The 20,841-nt window shown below is 38.3% G+C and overlaps 1 protein-coding gene across 1 annotated transcript in view; it reads left to right on the top strand.

Moving 5' to 3' along the window:
- The window catches only part of CPEB3 (cytoplasmic polyadenylation element binding protein 3), a gene marked incomplete at its 5' end in the record, with an annotated part of 53,047 nt that overhangs the window by 5,485 nt on the left and 26,721 nt on the right, over window positions 1-20,841 (top strand). Inside the window, 2 exons of the mRNA XM_010148305.1 lie at window positions 5,717-5,773; window positions 16,250-16,273. Coding sequence (XP_010146607.1) covers window positions 5,717-5,773; window positions 16,250-16,273 — 81 coding nt within the window. The remainder of the gene's footprint in view (window positions 1-5,716; window positions 5,774-16,249; window positions 16,274-20,841) is intronic.

The raw sequence follows: 20,841 nt of genomic DNA on the forward strand, positions 1-20,841 counted from the left end.
TTGTGCAAATAGAACAAATGTTGTCATCTCCATCCTAGAAATGGTGCCACCAAGTTAGAGCTTTTTGCAACACTTTCATTAGAAAAAAATGCACTGTAACTGTGTGTCTCAATGCTCATCAGACATGTTTCTGTAAATGCACTTGAAAACCAGAGTGATCAGATGTATTTGTTTATCTGTGTGTAAAATAAGGCCACACAAGCTAGTAATTTTAAAGGAAATATACTCTGTTTCCTTTCAATTTGAAACTCTACTTCCTTAAGAAAATCCTCTTTAACTTTTTTTGGTAGTACAGGATATGACCATAAAATGGTTCATATTTCTTAAGTGCTTTCTTCAATGATTCTGTAGTATGATCCTACTTCCTAATTTGCTGCTGCCACCCAGCGTGTCCTTGTCCTTGACCTGCTGAATCTGTTTTGGGCAGGATTGGTGAGTTTGGGGTTTGTTTGTTTGTTTATGAGTGGTAATACAGATAACAAGTCTTCCTTCTCTTTATTTCCATTTTTTCATTGTGCTGTTGAAGGCAGGCCTTACAGAGAGCTAAAACCCTTTTTCTTTTTTTCTTCCTCACTTCTCTACTGTTTTGAAGGTTTTGTATATTTTAGCATAGATTGCTAATGGAAAAGTCTGCTTTCATGTTGGTTTATTTTATACCCCTGAACTTGCCAATAAGAATACCAATATTGCTCCTTTGAGTACAGTTACAGAACTAGATGTAGATTAGGTATATGTGTACATATACTTACCTACCCTTACAAGTTAAGTATTTCTTTTTATGTTCCTCAGGTCTTGCTTTTAAAGTACTAATATTATGGAATGTAACTGCTTTCAAGCTAAAAATGTTTGCACCACTTAAATATATGCAAGATCTTTGTGTTTATTGGACCAATGTAACTTAGGAAGAGTGCATTTTGATATAAAGTATATGCTGTTATATTTTATAGCTTGCTTTTTGTATGTAAGACATTTGTTTAGTCAGTGATAGGGAGAAGTTAGTGTCGGTGAGCTTTGTTACAGATAGTCATAGCTGATACTTATACACCTCTGTTCACATTGCCACAATATGTATTTGTGCAGTATAAATATATACATGTAAACACAGTAACAGTTCTTTGCATTTTCCTTCTGGCAAACAATAGTATTTTTGTTCTGTTATGTTAATGTGCAGGAGATATGTAAGTCCTAAGTAGGTGTTTAAATTATGGGTGTGAACAAATGGCAGATAGACCTAAAAAGAAGGGAGCGAGGGAAAAGAAAAAAAGAAAATACAACCCCAACAGACTGCTTCAGGGAGCCACCTTTTATTTTTATGGTTCTTTATGCCAACCCTTGCTTACACAGTTCGTGCTTTTGAAATTGTTTTGGGTATGTATGTTGAGTTTGTGTAGCATCAGTTTCAGGTGTCTGAGTTTTGGGGGAAAGAGGAGAAGAGAATGGTCTGAGGTCTTCTCGGGTTAAAATGATTAAAATTCGTGTGTGTGTGTATATATATATATATACACGTGTCATGCTTTTTGACCCTTTGTGAATTATGGATCATGGCTGAGTTGGGTCATGGGTGTGTGTGTGGGTGTTAGGTTGTGCTGTAAACTGACCCCCCAGTACTCCTCTTGTTTCAGATATTTGAGGGAATACTGCTCTGGCTTAGATTTTTGCACTATTCTGCATCTAAACTTTGATCTACCCCACTTGCTACCTGTCCACCCAAATAACTTGTTTTGTAATGCCTTTTGTTGGCACCAACTTTGAAATCATTTGATAGAAGAGATAAGAATGGTAAAGGATGTATCAATACTAAGGAAGTGTAGCAGACCTAGTCCTGTTGCCAGTTTCAGTTGACCTTGCCACTGGAGTCTCTAGTCATAACTTGTAACTGATATCAACAGTGATCTTAAAAACTATGTGAGAGGAAGTTCTCACTCCCAGTAAGTTCAGGTCAGGTCAAAAGCAGGCCAGCTTGGATATTTTCTAGCAAATCTTATGCCAAATACTGGTTGCTAAATTGGAATAAGCGTTCTATTTTGGTGAAAGCCGTGAGGTATAACACCACAAGAAGCTTTACTCAATATATATCAAATAAACATTGTTTCTTGAAATGTTGATTGTAACATGAAAATTATGAGAAAAGCTAACTGTAATCTTAAAAATCCTTCACTGAGTGTTCATGTCTAGGAGCTGATTAGGTTTTCACAAGTTCAATAAACTATAGAGCACTTTAGAAAAAATGAATAAAAAGAAAATGAATCTAGAAATCTTATAAAGCAAACCCAGTAGTTATAGACCTGGAACTGGTTAATCACTGATGTTTGTTTCAGACATGGGAAAATAATGGTAAATGCCAGCACATATGTAAAAAGCAAAATAAAAGATTGGTTTTACATTTAGTGGTAGACAGATTGTGCTCATAAATTTGAATATCTGCTAAAAATAGTGTATTTTAAAGTTGAGATTAGGATGACCACTACAGGCAAGCCTGGCACAGACCCTGTCAAAGAACTATGTCTGATATCCAGGTTTATTATATCTGGAACAACGTTCTTTCTCAGAACTACTCGTGTAACTTGAAATTATCTAGACAATTAAAAAAAACCCAGATTACGTATTTGTGAGAGTTAATAGCGATGAATGGTTGGGAAGGGTATACTTCCTCAAGTTGTTGCAAAGATTTCAGAATTGTTTCAAAACTATGACTTTTCTACAAGGAATGAGGTGAATTTAAATTCCATTTAACATCATCTTATTTCCAATATAATACAGAAGATGCACATGCTTGAGATGTGCTCTGAGAAGGAATTCAGCTCTCTGCCTTGACAAGCATGGTATTGGACATATGGCAGAGCACTTAGGTAGTCCAGCCAGAAAAGTCACTCCAAATGCTGTTAGGAGAGAGAATTTAAGGAATTTAATGACATAAGATATGCAAAAGAGCAGCCTGGGCTCTAGAAGAATCCTTAAACACGCATTTGTAACCAGGAATGTTTAAAGAGCAAGAAGTATACAACTGAATTTTCTTTTTTTACATTAGTAACTGCAGAGACGTTCGTAGAAGAGTGATTATTGTTGCAGCCTAACTGCAGTAATATACTTGTGTTGTAATGCACAAAATTGAAAATATACTCCGTTGATAGTTATGAAACCAAGTCAGGCAAAGTGAAAATGGCAGATGTATACTGAATACAAGTACTGGGGATGTTGTTAGTGGAAGAGTTCCTGTTTGAGTTCAGTGAACTGCTGGAGTCCATAACTCCTGTACTCGAACTTTGCTGTGTTTCTGGTTATTGTGCTTAAGATTCTTGAAAAGTAGCAATTTTATGCAGAGTTTTTGTTTTAAAACTATAATTAGAAATACATTCTTGTACAGACTTCGTAAAGGTCCAGGTGGTGTACGTGTGCTTTTCTTAAAATTGATTGTTTTCTGATAGTCATTCCTGTGTTTAATCCAAACATGTCTGTGAAAGTACATATTCTTAATTACATTTCAGTTTTACACTTCACCTTCAAATGAATAAATGTATGGTTTCCTTTTTGGGCTCTCATTCATTATATTTATGCAGTTTTGTCATCTGCATGTGGCCTCTTTTTTTTTTTTCAACTGAATAATTTGCTTCAAACAGCATGATATTCAAACGTTGTAGCTAATATGAAAAGCAATACAATTATTGGTAACTAATTGTCTTATGATTGGTGCATTGCCAGTCTGGTTTGAATGCTTTCAATGCAGGTGTATTTTGCAAGTGTTCCATTAATTTCTTTCTGTAGACTTGCATCAGGGGACCTCTGAAGATGGACAGAATTATCCCACACTGTTGGTTTGCTCTGCGTGAGAACATGTCCTCCTGCTTGTGCTGCTCTGTATTTTCTGCTCCTCTTAAGAGAGCTGACAAGAACTGTTTAAAAATAGCAGGCCAAGGACAGGTGACAAAATGTCACACAAGCAGCACCTGGTCCAGTAACAGCCTGGAGGGAGGAAAAACCAAACCCAGATGTCACAGATACGATTCTATTTCTGAAGCTGGTCAAACAGCAGAATTTCAGATTCAGCAAAGAAAAATAGAAGGGCCCGTTCAAGCATTATGCATTCAAATTTTACTCTATTTTTTTTTTTTCAGTTCCCTTTTTGCTATTACAAATAATAGTTTACAAGTGTAGACTATTACATACACCTTTTCTCCTTGCAAGTAATACCTCACGCTCGTTCACAAGGAACTTTTCCTGTTAAGGAAAAGGGAATTAACGTCAATCTGGCAAGATTTCTGAAATATTTCAGCACAAGCTTATACTAACTGAAGTAATAGCAGCTTTAATGTTTCTGCAGTGCCAAATTAATGTGAAAATATGTATAGGAGACTTATGTCTGCAATCAGGAAATCTGAGGTAGTTGATGAAGAGCTCTAAGAAGCTTTGCTCAAGGAGTTGGAAAGTCAAAATGGAAATGTTACTTGCCTTCCCTGTGCCCCCACTTCTTTCTAGAGGTGCTGTTTGCTTCATAGTCTCATTGTGGCAGTGCTTTTTTTCCTAAAAGAATGCAAAAATTATGATGTGGAGAAAATATATATTTGCTTTTCTTAAACTGGTTATGACTTAGTTTCAGAAGTATACTGAAACTTCGTGTAGCATCTGGTCAGAAGGAACACTAATGACAGCACAGCCGTCTCTGTGACTGGAAATAGAAGGCTTTAACTTATGGATAGGAACTAAAAATGTTGGAGGAGATTGGCTTTAGTTCTGTTTGGTCAAAGCTTATTTGTTAAAACTTGGTTTTGCAGAAGCACGTGAACTTAATGGTTATATTGGTCCCTGGGTATAGTGTGTGGGTCTTGAGCTGCCATGCTGGAGTGCCAGTGTAGTGCAGAAGCTGCCTGCTTCCTTAGCTCCCAGACATAACCACTAGCCTAGAGAGATGGAGAGCACGTGAATGCTTCCAAGTAACTTCAGTTACTTCATTGAAATACATTTTTATGGGGCTATAATGATCCTTTTCTAATATAAGTTACAGCTTTCAAATTATTTGGGGTGAGAGGGGGAGTTAAAGTTCTGCTGCAAAGTTTCTTCAGGATAAGTTTTAAATACTTCAGCTCAGTTAATAGCATCTGAAACTAAGCTGAACTGTAATAGAGTTGGCTTATGTCTTGCTTTGACCCTAAAAGTACATTTTGGTGGACTAAGTCTCCTTTGAAACAAAGTAACTGTGTGTGAATTTGTTCCCACTTTCAGTTCCTGAAGTCATGAGAGATCTTCTTAAACCAGCCTTTCAATTGTTAAATCTCACCCCAGAAAACTGGTGCTATTCTGTATCTCTCTGGCCTCCTGGAAACTGGCACCAGCAGAGTTCATTTGATAGTTTGCTTTTGAGCGGAGTTTCTGTAATGTTCTACTCGCTATTTGAAGTTTACTGTAAATGGCATAACTGCAAGGTTGAACTTTCAGGCCTTATTTTGAAAGGGTAAACTTAATCCTTTCCTAGTATAAGGCAAAGGGATATATTAAAAATAATTTCACTGTTCATTTTGTGAGTTTTCAATATTTTAAGTGCGTAACACTAAGGTACTACAGTGTTAAGTATCTTAAATGTGTGTCCTTTGGAAGCTGTCTTCAGTTGATGGAGGATTCAGCTACCTTGACTGTTCATCCCCTTTAGCAGTTTCATCATATTAATGAATTTACCTCCGTTTTGAAATAAAAACATTAAAAATAGCTTTTATTTACATTTCAGGGCGTATGGGAATAAACTTCCATCATCCAGGAACAGACAATATTATGGCTCTTAATAGTAAGTAGCTAATATCCATTGACGAACATTCTCATGTTGAGTATTATTTCTTACAGTGAATTTGTACGTAGCTGTACACTCAGATATGACTGTGTTATATTTGCACAGGAGCTTATGTGTGCTATCTTAATGATTTTCATAAACCTGTTATCTCTGCTTTTATTGGTAGAATTGGTGATTCTTTGTATCAGCTTTATAATAGCTTTATGTGTTCTATTGGAAGCTTCATAATGCCTGCTATAGTTAATATTACAAAACAATCTCTGTTCTTCCACTTTTGGGGGGTGTGTGTGTGTTGAATCTGTAACTTTTATTTTCTGATACCTCTCTAGAAAAATTTCTGCTTTTTGGCATGAGTAGTTACAAATTCTGCATACAATTACGTTGACTGATGGAGTTCACTACTTGGGCTTCCCTAAAATGTTATGTAGACAGGACTAGGGAGAATGTTTAGACATGTAAACAATAAGGAAAAAGTATGGGGCTGAACTTCACTGAAACAGTATTGCTTTTGTTTCTCTTGGGAAATAAAAATAAATTAAAAATTATCCAGTAATTAACATAGTCAAAAATCCTGCCAAAATATCTGGAAGTTGTAGAGAGAACCTCGTATCACGTAGTGGGGGTGGGGGGAATGGCGTGCTAGGCACCACCAGCATAATGTAGAACTGAACTATGCAAATCAAAGCACAACCATAAGAAATGCGAACTATTTTGAAGTGTCTGGTTTTACTTACAACATTGTATTAGAGGGGTTAGGATTAATTTAATAACTGCTCTAAATGTTTTTCCTTGTATAAGTTAGTTATACTGTGTATAGGTGAAAACCACAGGATTTTGTGTAGTACCAAATAGAATTAAAAATCATTTCTACATGTGAAGAAGTGAAAATTTGTACTAGACAAGGTGCAAGGGTTTCATGTTAGGCTTTAAATGCCAGCTTTCGGAACCTACCAGACTTTGCTTGTGCTCTTAGTTTTACACTGTTAATGATGAGGTGATATTCTGCAGTTTCTGTTGTCAGAGTTAGCAGATGTGCCCCATTGTCTTATGGGCACACGAAACTATGAGAAATCAAGTAATTAACTGGCAGAAACTCTCCTTTTAATTTAAAGATTTTATTAAGAGGAAGCTGTTTGTGCGGGTGTGTGAATACACAGTATAGCCTGCTGCTGTCTGGCATGAATTCATGTGTTTGTTCTAAGGTGGGCATTTCAATAAGCTGTTGCACTAGTCATATAATTATGAAGATGTGAGATTATTATTGAATTTTGAGTTGTTTTTAAAAAATTGATCGGATTAAAATGCAGGATTGAAGAACTGATCTAAAAAGCTTGTACTGTATCAAATGAGGTTTGTTTCATTTTGGGACAACTCACTTTTATCCTAACTGGATGAATATATTCTATTCTGATTTCTGTCATTGCTAGATAAACTTAAAAAAAAAGGCTGCCTTTTTAATGGTAATATTTAAGAAAATAGTGCTTCCTCCCTAATTCCTTTGAATTAGAAAACAGCTATATAATCTAATTGTTTATAAAAAATAATGAGCCTTTGCAGCTGTAGCCCTGGTGTGTGGTGAAGAGATTAGTATAACCGACTGAGGGACCTCAACAAAATATATTTAAGCTTTTCCAGTATTTAAGTTATTATGGGATAATTGAAATATTGTTTACAGACTTGCATAAACCTGGAATCATAAATCTGCAATTTATGCAAAATAGTAGTAATTATTCTTTTGAATTAAAGTCAGCACAAATTTAAAGTCTCGCTAAGTTCCTGGATATTTTCCCTGTCCTGCATCTCTTCTCCCTCCCATTCTTTACTAGGTGAGGCCGCACTGGTTCTGGCCATTACTCAGAGTCCAGAAGCTAGAATTACTGTACTGTGAAATCTGTTGGGTTTTGCTCTTAAATCTTTGGAGATTTGAGAATAAAAACAAGTGTTCAAGAACATAAACTTAGAAATTACTGTCTGTGATGTAAATCCTGTTTTTGTATGCAGCTAAACCAGAGAAATTTAGGATTCCGTAGTTCCCCCCACGTGATCCACTACCTTTGCCATGGGGAAATATCCTAAGGAAAGGTAGTCCAAGAAGAAAAAAATATTCCTTCCTCTGCTGGAATAGTTACAGTTTGGTTAAAAAAAATTCCCAAAAGAGTTTTCATCCCAGTAACTTTTTGAACAATTTAGAGATCCTGTGTAACTTCTTTAAATCATAACGCTTGTAATATCCATATATAACTTCCATGAAACCAGATGCTGCTGAATCTGCAAATCCAACCTTCCTGTTCTCTTTATGCTCATTGCCACACACACATTTTTCTCTTTTCCTGCAAAGAGACAGTAATGATCTTTAAGGTTTATTACTCAGAGCTCAATTTCTTGCTGGAAGACAACATAGGCTCATCCCACCAGCAATACAAAACTTCTTCACGTGTTGTAGGGAGAGAGGAAGCTTTCGGAAGGGTGTTCATCTCTTTAGTGCCTTCTCATCCTTTACAGCAACACTTCCCGCTGGTATTCTTATTTATTGACAACAGCCTTTTGGAACGAGGGATTTCCTTGACTGTCATGTGCTGTAGGCTGTAAATGTTGAAGGGGATTGTTTGGTTTGAGGGAAAGTGTTCCTTGCCTAGTTGGCAGGGCTTAGTGTAGAGCACACTACCACCACTTTGTTCATTGTTGTGCAAAGCTCTGAATCATCTCAAAGCACCGAGTTGTGAACTAATAAAATTAATGAGATAGAAGAGATTACTTTTAAATGCATAATTATTATGGATCTCTTCTTGTCATTAATGCCATTATGCTTGTGTACTTGACCTGTGCACGTGCGTATAAGCATGTTTATATTGTAGGGGCGCCTGAAGCTGTCCGTCAGTTAGGCTGCTCCTGAGGAATGCAGTGTGCAAGTATTCAGGGATCTGATGGTAATCCTAAAGAGCATTTGAACAGAAGGAAGATGAAAATATTTAGATTTGAAACATTGTGCCAAGGGACAAAGCTATAGCTTTTGTCTATACTAGCTCTAATGAAATTTCTGTAATTGAAATAGAGGTTTTAATCAAGCAGTGACATCTGTTAACTTTTTAATGATGTCATTCATACTGGGCTAAACAGTAGAACGATGTTTTAGAAACTTTCATCTACAGCACCTGATTAAATACAATTGATACTGTAATTTCTAGGGGAAATGTGGCATAAATTAAAGTATCTTCAATAGACACTTTCTTTTTAAGTTCATATGTAAATTTACATAAATAAAATCAATAGTTGAATGTACAGTACTACACAGAACCTGAAAACTAATTAATTTGCTTTGCCAAAACTAACTCAAAGGTGTCCTCTAACCCCTCCTCTTGCTAGTATTCACTCCCATGCGCAGCCATTGCTTCTGTTTGAGGAACGCTGGATGTTCTCTTGAGTTAGTGTGTGCTCCTTTTTAATTAGCTGTATAAATGGGATTAAATGATCAGCATGCATACAGAGTCACCTACGCGCTGGGTAGCGAGCTGTCCTTAATGCTGCTTGTGGGCTCCAGAAAGCCAACAGTAAATGTTAGCGGGAGAGAAGTACAGCAGGTGAAAAAGGGAGACGGGGAATAAACGAGGGTGTGTGAGCTTTCTAATGAATCACTGACCTGTGTTGCTGGGATACCAAACAAACTTCTGTAAAATGAGTTTAGACTAAAGGTAGTTAAACCAACAAATGAGGAAACCCCCTTTGTGTCACCCTGCACAGTGACTTTGCACTGCTGTTGGGCTTCCAATGTTCCATCCGCATCCAGTGTCCGTTCTTGTCTCATATGGAGGTGTCATCTGTGAGGTCTGGTACTGCCTGCTCCTCATCTGACTGTATTTTCAGTAGTGTCATTCAGTTCTGTTCATGCTGAATAAAATAATTTTGAAAAATACATTAATGCAGGGGTTTGGGGCACCTTTTTAGGTGTTTGTGTAGACATTCTGGTTTTGTTTTATTAATATAGATAATATGTGGAGAAGTCGTGGCATGACAGAAAATAAACAGCAGCAAAACAATATTTTATTTTCATGCTTCTATTGGTTTTAAAATTGCCTTATCTCCTTAAGAGCTACTTACTTGGCTCTTCCTATATTCTGATGTATTGCTTCCAAACGCAGATAGTAGATATAACCAAGTTGCTGAAATAGCATTTTATATTTAAATGACTAGTGCTGTTGGTATACCTTGAAAGGAACTGCTCTGAGTAGAAAGCTTATTGAATTATTTCTGTCTTTCAAAATCTTGGGTGGGCAATTTAATAGCTAATAGAAGCTAAAAGAATTTTATTACAATTCAAAGGAAATCTTCAAATCACTTAATAGAAATTGACTATGTTGCATGCATTCTTGCATCTGTGTTTCTTGTTATATGCACACAAATACCTGATCTCAGACTGTGTATTTTAGTGACATAAAAATAGAGTTCCTAGATTATTCTGTGAATTTGCTTTTTGTTAGTTTAGCAAAACAAGTTCTTCAGTGAGTCAGGGTGTGTGCTACAGGGAGATTGTTACAGCAAAGATATATTGCATAATTATACTTCATCCTATCACCTTCTTTCAGTGCTTTAATTCCTTCTCACTGGCACTGTAATTCACTTCTAACCTTCCAGATCTGTAAGAACTTGAGAGACCCACTACTCAAAAGAAACAGCTTGACATATTTTCCTCATCAGTATCAGTTACCTTATCAGATCAGCTTTTAGCTATGATATGGAAAGAGTTTAGATCTAGTTCTTTTGAGTTAATGTTTCATGGTTTCACAGATCTATTATTTCCTTGAAATGCTTTTGATCCATATGCAGTGTGCACATCCAATCCTGTATTATAATAAAGCAATGAAAAAAAATCAGGAAAGAAGTCTCTCTGAGATCAGATGTCAGTAATTTGTAAGGCACTGTCTTACACCAAGTGAGATCTCATTCCTTAGACATTTTCGTTCATCCAAAACAAAATCCTTTAAGGGATGTGCCTAAAAAGTAAAGATTTATTTTGATGGTCCAACATAAGTTAGTAACATTATCGTATGTGTTTTCAATTCCTTAATTTTACAGTTCTTCCAGTAAGGAGCATCATGTGCTCTTCAGGCTCCAGCACAAATGAATCCTGTCCAAAGAGCTGTGAAAATCTGTGAAGAGGATCTTTCACAGCTTGTCAGTTTTAGGTTGCTGTTAGATTCTGGTTTAAAAGACAAGTTGACAAATTAATTTGGTGATATCTTGTCTATATGACCGTACTGGAAGTAGATCAGCTTGTCTATAAATTATCAGATTTTTAATAAGGTTTGATGCATTTGAAAAGTTTCTGCAGAAAGTTTTCTCTCAGGTTATTAATTAAGCCATAATGAAGCTGCTGAAAGCTTTTGATCTGCTTGCTGTAGGTGAATAATACTCACATTTCTATACAGAATGTTTCTTGACGGTGGTGATAGTAACGTGTTGTACAGATATCACCACGTCATTGATTGGCTTCGTAAAAAAGTTTTAAGAAGGGGATTGTGTTTCAGTCAAGCTTGTTAATTGTTCTAATGACTTTCTCCCTTGTGCAGCTAGCTGGCTTCCCAGGGTAACTTTTTCCGCACAGCCTCAGATCCCTAAAAATTGAACCCTTAACTAGAGAATAAGCTGTTAGAGCAGATACTCATTGTTTCACATGACTAACATCTGTTGTTTCGAGGAGGTGAAGGAAGGTGGTTTTTGTTTTCACAAGTGTGTCTTACCTTCAAAGGCTTGGTTCACAGGGATACTAAGCTGCAAGGTGTTATTACGCCTTCATGTACTGTTGTATTGTGTCAGCAGTTAATTGAATCATGTCAGATATTACACATAACGAGGTTGAGCTTTTGTGTAGGCATCACTGATACCTGTTTTACCCAAGTGCCACTGACATTCATTTTCTGTTGTCTTGTAACTGAGGCATAAGAAAGAATTGTTCTTTCTTACAGCCTGTCTCTACTGTGACTGTACTGAGTTACAAGAAGCTGAAATGCTTCAGTTTGAGGAGAGAAGGCTGAAGCTGAGTGTGATGGAGCCTTAAAAAAATCCCAAGGGAATGCAGAACTGCTGTTCGCCATGTTATGCAGATCTAGGACTTAACAGGGAAGCAGATAGTATCCGCAGGTTCAAAAAAGCTCTAGACAAACTGTTAACAAAAGGCTTTTAAGCAGGTATTAGAAGAGGGTGAGAGTGTGCCTCGTAACATGTTTCCTCCAGTGACTGTGGACGCTAAGGTAATACAAGAGCAACACATGAGTGAGAGTGGCCAGTCTAGCGTGCTCTTTACAGTGTGGCTGTTGAGGTCTGAATACTTGTCTGGATGGCTCACTGGCCTTGCCCAGCAGGACATCGTGTATGAGCTATGTGGTTCATGTCTACATTTTAACATACAGTAAGAATATGCTTTAGTCAAAGTACTTTTCTCTGTGGGTTGTCACTTGGGTTCATCTCTTTCCAATAAATTGCAGAACACCTGCCTTACTAATGATAGTTCTCAGAAATCGTTTGTGCAATTCCGGTATTTATTGACATGGTTTGCTTTTATCACACAAATTACACAATGTCCCTTTTTCTGCTGGAACGTTTCAACACAAACAACAGGGCAAACCCAAACTTATTCCCAGCCTAAGTGGCGAGCTGAAGACTGAAGGTGCTTTACTTGTGGATACACAGTGAGCAATGGTCTGTTGCTTGATTGTGTTCTTGGTTTCCAGGATGTATATTAACTGAGCAAGAGTAACTTTCATCGGCAGAGTAACATCCCTCATCCGTGCAACTTCTTCTCTTGCCAACGTTGTCACACTGGATGTTTTGTCCTTCTGCTTTTCCAGGACTGTAGACACTGGTTGTTAGGTCACTCCTTCCTTCTGCATCCTTGAGGGCTATCTGGTGTGGATGCGTGTTTCAGTGTGTCATGCAGCTGTGCTCATCTCCTAAACCAAGTTATCTCAAGAGTTTGGTGGCTTTTCATCATAACCAATATTGCAAGTGTGCCCGTATGGCACCAGTGGACCTTCCTCCCGTGATTGCCAGATAGATCTCTGCAAAATGCAAGCCTTTGAAGTTCTTTTCATCAGTTTCATACAGCTGTCTTCGAGGTGGAGTTACAGTTTGAGCATTTCGGTTGAGTGTGTTTTGATTTATTGCAGCAGTGGGTAATCTTAGCTGCAGACTTTTGGGAATTCCAGTAGTATTAGCACTAAATTTACTTAATTGCATTGCAAAATTTGGCATTTGGGGAGTTTGTTTTGCTTGTTTGTGAAAAGCTTTGAGTCCTGTTCTTCAACATACAGTTTCATGTTTGGTTTAAAAAAAAAACAAACACCAAACCAAAAAAACCCCCCACAAAACCCCCCCAAACAAAAAACCACAAAAACACTCAACTTCTGGGATGAGGTGAGTTAATATTTTCAGGAGAGTTGTCAGGAGGTAAACCAGAATGTATTGTTCCTTTGTATTTGATTACATGCAATTTGGGACATAGCAGTTATGCAACTTTTTACCTGTCAGTTAAAGAACGTTGCAAAGGGATGGAGAAACACTAACACAGTGGTGATCCTTCCGGGAGTTGCCCAACTGACCAGTGCCTGCTTGCCACAATTTCACGTTTACATGGGAGAATGTCTCCTCACTTCTTAAAGCAGCTATGTCTTCATTAATACTGTAACGTTCTGTGAGGTACCTAGGAAAGAATCACTTTGTGTTGCCTCTGAAGCCTTTCAGGAGATGGTTTTCTGTACAAAATGATGTTCGTATTTGGCTCCACAACCAGTATGTGGGTGTGGCTTCACCGGTGGTGGGTACAACTTTAGGAGCTCCCAGTCCCTCTTGTCTTCTGGTGGAATTGCCCAAGATAGAAAGTAGATTTAGATATGTAACACTGGTAATTTGGTTGCTTGTGATAGTGTAGTAATTTTCTTACTGGCTCTCAAATGTCTTAATTGAAGAGTAATTTCTAAATTGGTTGTTTTCTAAAATACCTACTCAGACCAGAGGGGTTATGGAATTTAACCGATGACCCATTCCTTCTATAAAATCTGTTCTGAACTTTGGCTTATGAACAAAATGGCTATTTTTTATTGTCTCAAATGCTGCGTTCTTATTTTGCATCCTGTGTGAACAACATAAGAATGCCAACAGACACTTTATTAAGTTCTCCTGCTGAGTGACTGTCAGCTTGTTGGAAAAGGTATTTTAATGTAAACACTGTATAAAATTGAGTTAATTTTCAAATTGTCTGTACATATATGTAAATTTTAATCAACAGTGTTGAAACTTCATCAGCTTTCAGTGTTGAAAGGTGATGTAATGTATGTAAATCAGCAAAGCTGACTGCCTTCCTGTTTAAGTGGATTGCCCTCTTTTCTCCCTAGAACTTAGAGGCGATGGTAAACAGACCTGCAGTAAAACGTTTCTGTGGACACAGACTGTGTGTGCGAGTGCCTCTGTCGGATACAGGTGATAGGCAGCGCAGTGTAACGCAGAAGCGTTACGGTACATGAATGGCAACGGTGTTATTCTACAGCTGACAGAGGTCTGTGGTAGTTTTCTGCAATCGGGCGCTGTTAACTTGTCCGGAGCCTAAGTGTTTACAGGGACCACAGAAAGCTTGCTTTTCCCACAAAGAAACACAAAAGGCTTTTTCGTCTTTCACAAAGTAATGCTGCTTTATTTAATTTTTAGATTGGTAGCATTCCATTTCAGAGATGTCTTTCCAATGAAGTACCGTCAATGTGTTGGCAGCCGTACCTTGATAGACGCTGATGTTTCGGTGTATGGGCATTCAGCAGACCTGCTACGTGAGGTCTGGCAGCGATTCTTTGCCATCAGAATGAGTGGTGATACACAGCTTTAGCAGCAAGTAGAAAGGAGGAGAATTGATTTTATTCTTGCTGCAAAGCCGAGTCTAGTATTAATTCTCCCTATCGCTTGCTGTGCAAGGAGCAGTCTGTTTCAGGGCTTACCAACTCCCTTGCTGTGGCTGTACAGTTCTTCCCACAAACAGCTGTTTTGGTCTTTGTTAAATGGAAATCGTGAAGCAGTTCTTCATGGTAGCCCTTGCAGGTTTTTAATCCCCCTGATGAAATACTCACAGAGTTGCTCTTTTGTGGCCTTGTTGATGGCTGGAGATAATGACAGAGGTGTGTGGTTTCCGAGACTGCATTTCTTCAGGGCCTGAGGAAGAAGTTACTCGGGTAGAAGAGAGGTTACTTGGTGCCTGTGCTGGAGGAGGTTCAGCCTTGCTCTGGTTAGCTGCTGGGGCCACTCGGGTGACAGCCAGGGGACCAGTCAGCAGATGAGTAGTTCTCAACCAGCCACAACTCCGCTGTCACGTAATTGCTGGCCAAAGAAAAGCAGGTAGGGAAAAAAAAGGGGGTATGGTGGGACACAGCAGGATGTGCATTTGAAAATGGAAAGAGAAAAATTGGAAGGATGGAAGGTTTTATGGTAGAGGACACTTGAGATATAGAAGGAGGGAGTGGGAACTAGATGAAGTGGACTACGGGGGATTGTAGGGATAGGTAAAGGAATCACACCTAAAACCTGGGTGTGTAGGGCAGGACCAGAAGGCATTGTGTTAGTTTTGGAAATGAGATGGAGTTGGGAAGGAGAAATGCAAATAGTATTGCAGTGCAGAGAGAAACAAACAAGGCTCTAGTACCTATTGCCCACAATCGCCTTCTGTTGAAAATGCTACCTGATCCCAGCCTTCCACATTTATTACCTTGGAAGACCACAGTTCTCTACTGTGACAGACTGAAGTCCTAGTGTAAAAGACAGAATTTTCCAGATTATTTTCTGGTATTCTAAAATTTCAAATTAAAAAAATACTGGTTTTTGCATTTCCATTATATGACAAAATATGCTTCTGCACTTGTACGTTGTGGATTTTGCCATTGATGCGTCTCACTGAAATACTGTGTTAATTCTGGTAGCTGTAAAGACATTCTGTCAATCTGTTTTTATTCTTCTGAACACACTGGCTATTGAGTTCATATTGTTTTGGGAGGATTTTAGTATTTACAGATGGTTAATTATTTAAATTGAAACATAATTGGAAAATATGTTCTCCACAACTAATTAATAAAATGCCAAATGAATTCTTTTAATTAGGATTACTGTTGATCATGTTTATTGCCTCTTAAAACCATAATCCTAAATTCCTATTTTATAGCATTGTAAGTCTGATATGCCTGTTTTTTTTAAATACCTTTGCTATGTAGAAAACTTGCACAGCAGGTATGTTCCTTTTTTTTTTTGACCCCCCTGGCTGTTTCATCTTCAAACTTTTTCTCTTGTCTTGGGTTGTTTTAATTACATCTTGCACTTTTTGAATGTCTTTTTCCTTCTTTTTATGGTGGGAGGGAAAAAAGAGAAGAGGTAGAAGCTACGTTTTCTTTGCTTTTGGAGCTAAATCTAATGACAGCTGTACCGACAATTTTCTTCTGTGTTTACATGCAGCCAGGAGCTATGGGCGGAGAAGAGGTAAAAGTATTTACTAAATGTTTTGTTTGCTGAATAGTGGGAGAAATAAATATTTAGTTCTCTTATGATAAGACGATGTTACCAATTTTAACATTATTTGGTTGATCGATTGCTTTGTCTAAACCAATCTCATATTCTTCATTTGCAAAACATCTGCCTTCCAATAGCAGCTTAAAGCAGTGATCTTGAGCTGGTAACGTCAAGTGTGTCACTATTACTAGTGAACTGGAGGATGACTGAATGTAAAAACTCTTTTGTGACATATTTATGACTTTAAATGCATAATGTTCCCCCCCAAAAAAAGATTTTCCGGTTTGGTAGAAGTGCAATGTTTTAACTAGTGCACTGAACACTTCAAAAAACAGTTTCTTTTTAGATGGGACACCTTTCATTGAATATTACCTGGTATTCCATTGGATTGCCTTAGGTAGAACATTGTGAATACCAATACTAAGAACTGTCGTCAACAGGGAATTTTAATAATGAAAAAGATACAACATTTGAGCACATTTAAACTTTGTCATCATAGGTAACCCTTAGAAAATAAAAGCAGACTGTAAACATGTTACAAATGTACAGTGCTGCATGGAGGTTGATTCTGCGAGGTTAAGGACCGTGGACCTCAGCAAGCTCCCTGACTACCCAGAAAGCTACTGGCGTTACGCTGCTGAGCTGTAGCTTACACAGACTGGTTTTAGCTGTGAAAGTAAGAGTGAGGACTGCAGCTTTTAGCACTTAGAGCTGGGCAGTGCCACCTGCTTGAGGTACTTCAGCATTAAACTTCATTTTATCGTCTTTATCTGTGTTCTGTGACAGCTATGCATGTGACATCACTTCCTTTTCAAAATGTAGAATTTGCATCACGTTTGTGAAGAAGCTTGGAGACAAACCTGGCCATACACGCAAGCCGATAGAGTATAAATAATGTGCAGCTTGCACATATGTATGTATTGAGGTAGTAGGCTGTACAACAGTTTATATTAAAGAATTTTGTTCAGAGCCAGCAGGTTTTAGTGTTACTTGGTAGCTGCAACAAAAAGACAAGATTCAGGTTTTCCCCATAGACTTACCTTCATGTTTTTCCCTGCTTCCAGGGAACAGGCTATTGTTAACTGATGCCAAAAGCATCCCAATACTTAGACTTTTTCAGTGCAGCCATAGTACTGTAACAAATTGGAAAGGATGTGGAGTAAATGGTACTGTATGGTCTGGGCATGTGAAGACTGTTTAATTTCATTTGAAGATTACGGCAAATGTTTCCAGGTTGATCAAATGGCACCAAAGTGGGGAAGGAGGTGGATGCTATTTTCAGCTCATATTCACTTGTAGAAGCAAAAGGCAGTGATGTGGCAGTAATTGTGATGAATACAATGTAGGCTGTCTTACACAAATTGTAGTGATGACAAGACAGGGCAAACAAGTTCTGATTGTGCTGGGCTTTCAGAATTCTTTTTTTTTTTTTACTCTACCAAAAAAGCATGTTTCACTCCATGACAATTGTTTCCTGTGTGAAATTCAGGCTTTTCTATGGTGGCAAGTAGATCTGTGTGTGTGTGTGAGCGTGTGTCTTGTCACTGATGTCAGGGATTTTGTGACGCTTTATTCATACAAAATTGAAGTCTGTGACGCTCATGCTTTTTCATTACCTTGAATTTTATGTTGTTCTGAGCTTTCTTAAGAAACATGAAATTCTACAGTACTTTGTTAAAAAATTGTGTGTTTTATCACATGATCTCATGTATCCCTCTCTTACTGTTTTTATCATTCACACTGTGGTAGTATGCAGAGGTGAATCTCTGCAGGTACCCATGTTCATTACACTTGGATCTTTAATTAGCATTTGATTCTGTCGCTGTGACTAAGTGTATTCAGTGAGAAGGTTTTGACAGAAATTTCTTGGGGCTTGCCATAACCTATCAGTTCTCTGCTTCAGCCTCTCTTTTCTTTGAATGCAGAGGCGAGCATTTCTTTGTGTCATCCTTGGAGCTCTTGAGTCATGTTCCTTTAGATCCCTTGTTTTTAAAATTTACAACCAGTTTTTCAGGTACAGATGTAAGCATAGCGATGGGAAATCAGCCCAAAATCTCTTCTGCTACACTGACAACTCAGAAATGTGGGGGAGGTGTGTGCAGGAGTATAGAAACAGGGCACTTTGTGATGCTTTCCCCTAATTGTCTCCCAGAGACAAACCACCTCTGGCGGTTTCTTGAGGTGGTGTCTCAATATTTATTGCTTCAGAATGGGCTTTTCACCTGTTCTTGCTCCTTCCCCTTTCTGAACCTACATAAACTTTTCAGCATCCTAAAAAGCCAGTGGCAAGGGGTTCCAGAGTTTGACTTGCTTTCAGCCTTGCCATGCACTGTTTGTGTTCAGTGCACTTCAGTTTCCCCTCACTGGAAGAGACAGTGGAATGATCATTCCCCATTCCCTTGTCCGTACGCTTTCCATCATTTAAAATGTAGGCTTCGTACACTGAACTCTGTACTTCACTATCAAGTTTCAGATCGCCTTTTGCCTTTACTGAAGAGGAGTACAGTGCTGGCAGACTGTCAAGCGTCTGGCAGAAGCGGGGATATCTTACTTTATAAGCTGCTGGGCATTTGTATTATTCAGAACTCAGGACTTACTCAGCCTCCTCTGTTTTAGTTGAACACCTTGTTCTAGTGCCTGTTAGTTAATGTGATACATCAACTTCCACTAATGGCTCGTGTTGGTTGGTCGCTCTGTTTTTTTCAAGAGGGTGGGTTGGGGAAATGGGAATTAAAATATTATTTAGCTTCTTAGTAATGTCAATCTTTTGTGGATACCTTCAAATTTTCTACTTTTCAATGGGTTTTCTGATTTTTGTATTTTTATGTAATTTTAGCCTTCCTAATTATTATTTCTCTCATGCATTTGTTCTCTTTTATGCTGAAATGCATATGTGCATGACCTGCTTGTCCATTTATGAAATATTCATCAATAGTCTTCTCTGTTTTATGCCTTAAACCCACCATTTCTGACAATCAGTCACACTAGACTTTGAGGAGCATCATCTCCAAATCCTTCTCTGATTGTGGCATTTATCTTGGTTTTTTATGTTGGTGCTTAGGAAATCCTACTGTGCTTTTATCTGTGATCTCCTGTGATACAACGTTGGGCATTCAATATATTCTTTCTAATCACGACTTTCCCAGTGCCTGGTGTTCATGAAAAATCAGGCTGGTGTTCGGTGTCGGTCGGAACATCTTTCCCGGCTTTTGTTTGTTAGCTTCTTTTCCGTAGACAGGATTGCTGCCTCTTCTTGTGACCTGCCCTTTACTACTGGAGGCTCTCTTCTGACGTTTTCAGTGTACACTTTTTCTGACTAGTGTCTTGATTTTTCTTCTTGCCCCTGTCTCCTGCACTTCCCTGTGCTGCTATTCCTAGTGTGGTATTAATTCTTCCTTAGGTCTTGCTGCAAGTCAGTTTCATGTGATCCCTTACCTTTGAATTTAATTATATGCCCTGCTATTTATATTTGTAATTAACCCCCAGGTAAGCTGCTTGTATCAGTTAATTATCATTCTGTTGCTGGGCGCAATCCTCCAGGATATGAGGGGACAATTAGCCTTTTCAGAGTTGAGGTGGGGTTCCCATTTGTACATCTCTACATCACAGGATTTATTTTTCTTGGGAATAGAGAATTGTTACATTCTAAAGTTGGCGTGTTCTGCAGCACTGCTTACGTACAGACTTTGAATGTTTCTTTAAATTCTGGGTTAATAAATCTGTTCTTAAGATAATGTGTGCATACTCTGGTAGTAACAGCAGAAGTTAATTGCATCACATGATCACAAATCCTTTACTTTTATTAACAGAGTAGCAACCACGTATGTTGCCTTTCGTTAATTCATTACTGGCAGGGTGTTTTAACACTGACTAACAGCTTGACAGGCCGTCCAAGCTAACAACTTTTTTCTTCAAGCACAACTCTTGGTTTTGGGTTTTTTTTTAAGATTGTTTTCTTGTCAGCTCAGCTTCTTCCTTCATCTACGTGCTTAATATCCACGACACAAAGCTTTCCCGTGTTTATTTTGATGTTTGCAGCCCTACTCAGACTGGGCCTTGACGCTCTGCAGGAGGAGGCGCCGCAGGCTGGGTGGTTCAGGCCCTGTGAAGCACTCTAAGGGGAACTGCCCTGCCCTGTAGTGCAAGGGCTTGGGGGATCTGCTCTTTCAGATCAGTCTTTCAAGAGCTGTTATGGAAGATTTAAATCTCTAACAATTGTTCTGAAATGTAAATCTTACTAAGCTGTGACACACAATTTCAGCCAATAACCTGCTGGTTTTCATTGCCAGCCATTGGCACGGGTTTGTTCTGAAGCTAAATTAGGGTTATTGTCTTGTAAGGATAACACAGTCTTAGAAAAATAGAAGCAATACTAATGAACACCATTTGGATAACGGGTCCGCTTCGCTGGGCCCTGTAATGCAAATTCTGTTAAAGCACAACAGTAAAAGGAAAATGTTTTTTACTGAAATATTTAATTCTCCAGGAAATAGTGTTAACTGTAGATGCTGCAAAATCTGTTACAGGTCGGTCTTCAC

Source organism: Eurypyga helias, unplaced genomic scaffold (genome assembly GCF_000690775.1).
Source record: "Eurypyga helias isolate BGI_N326 unplaced genomic scaffold, ASM69077v1 scaffold35243, whole genome shotgun sequence".
Classification (NCBI taxonomy): domain Eukaryota; kingdom Metazoa; phylum Chordata; class Aves; order Eurypygiformes; family Eurypygidae; genus Eurypyga; species Eurypyga helias.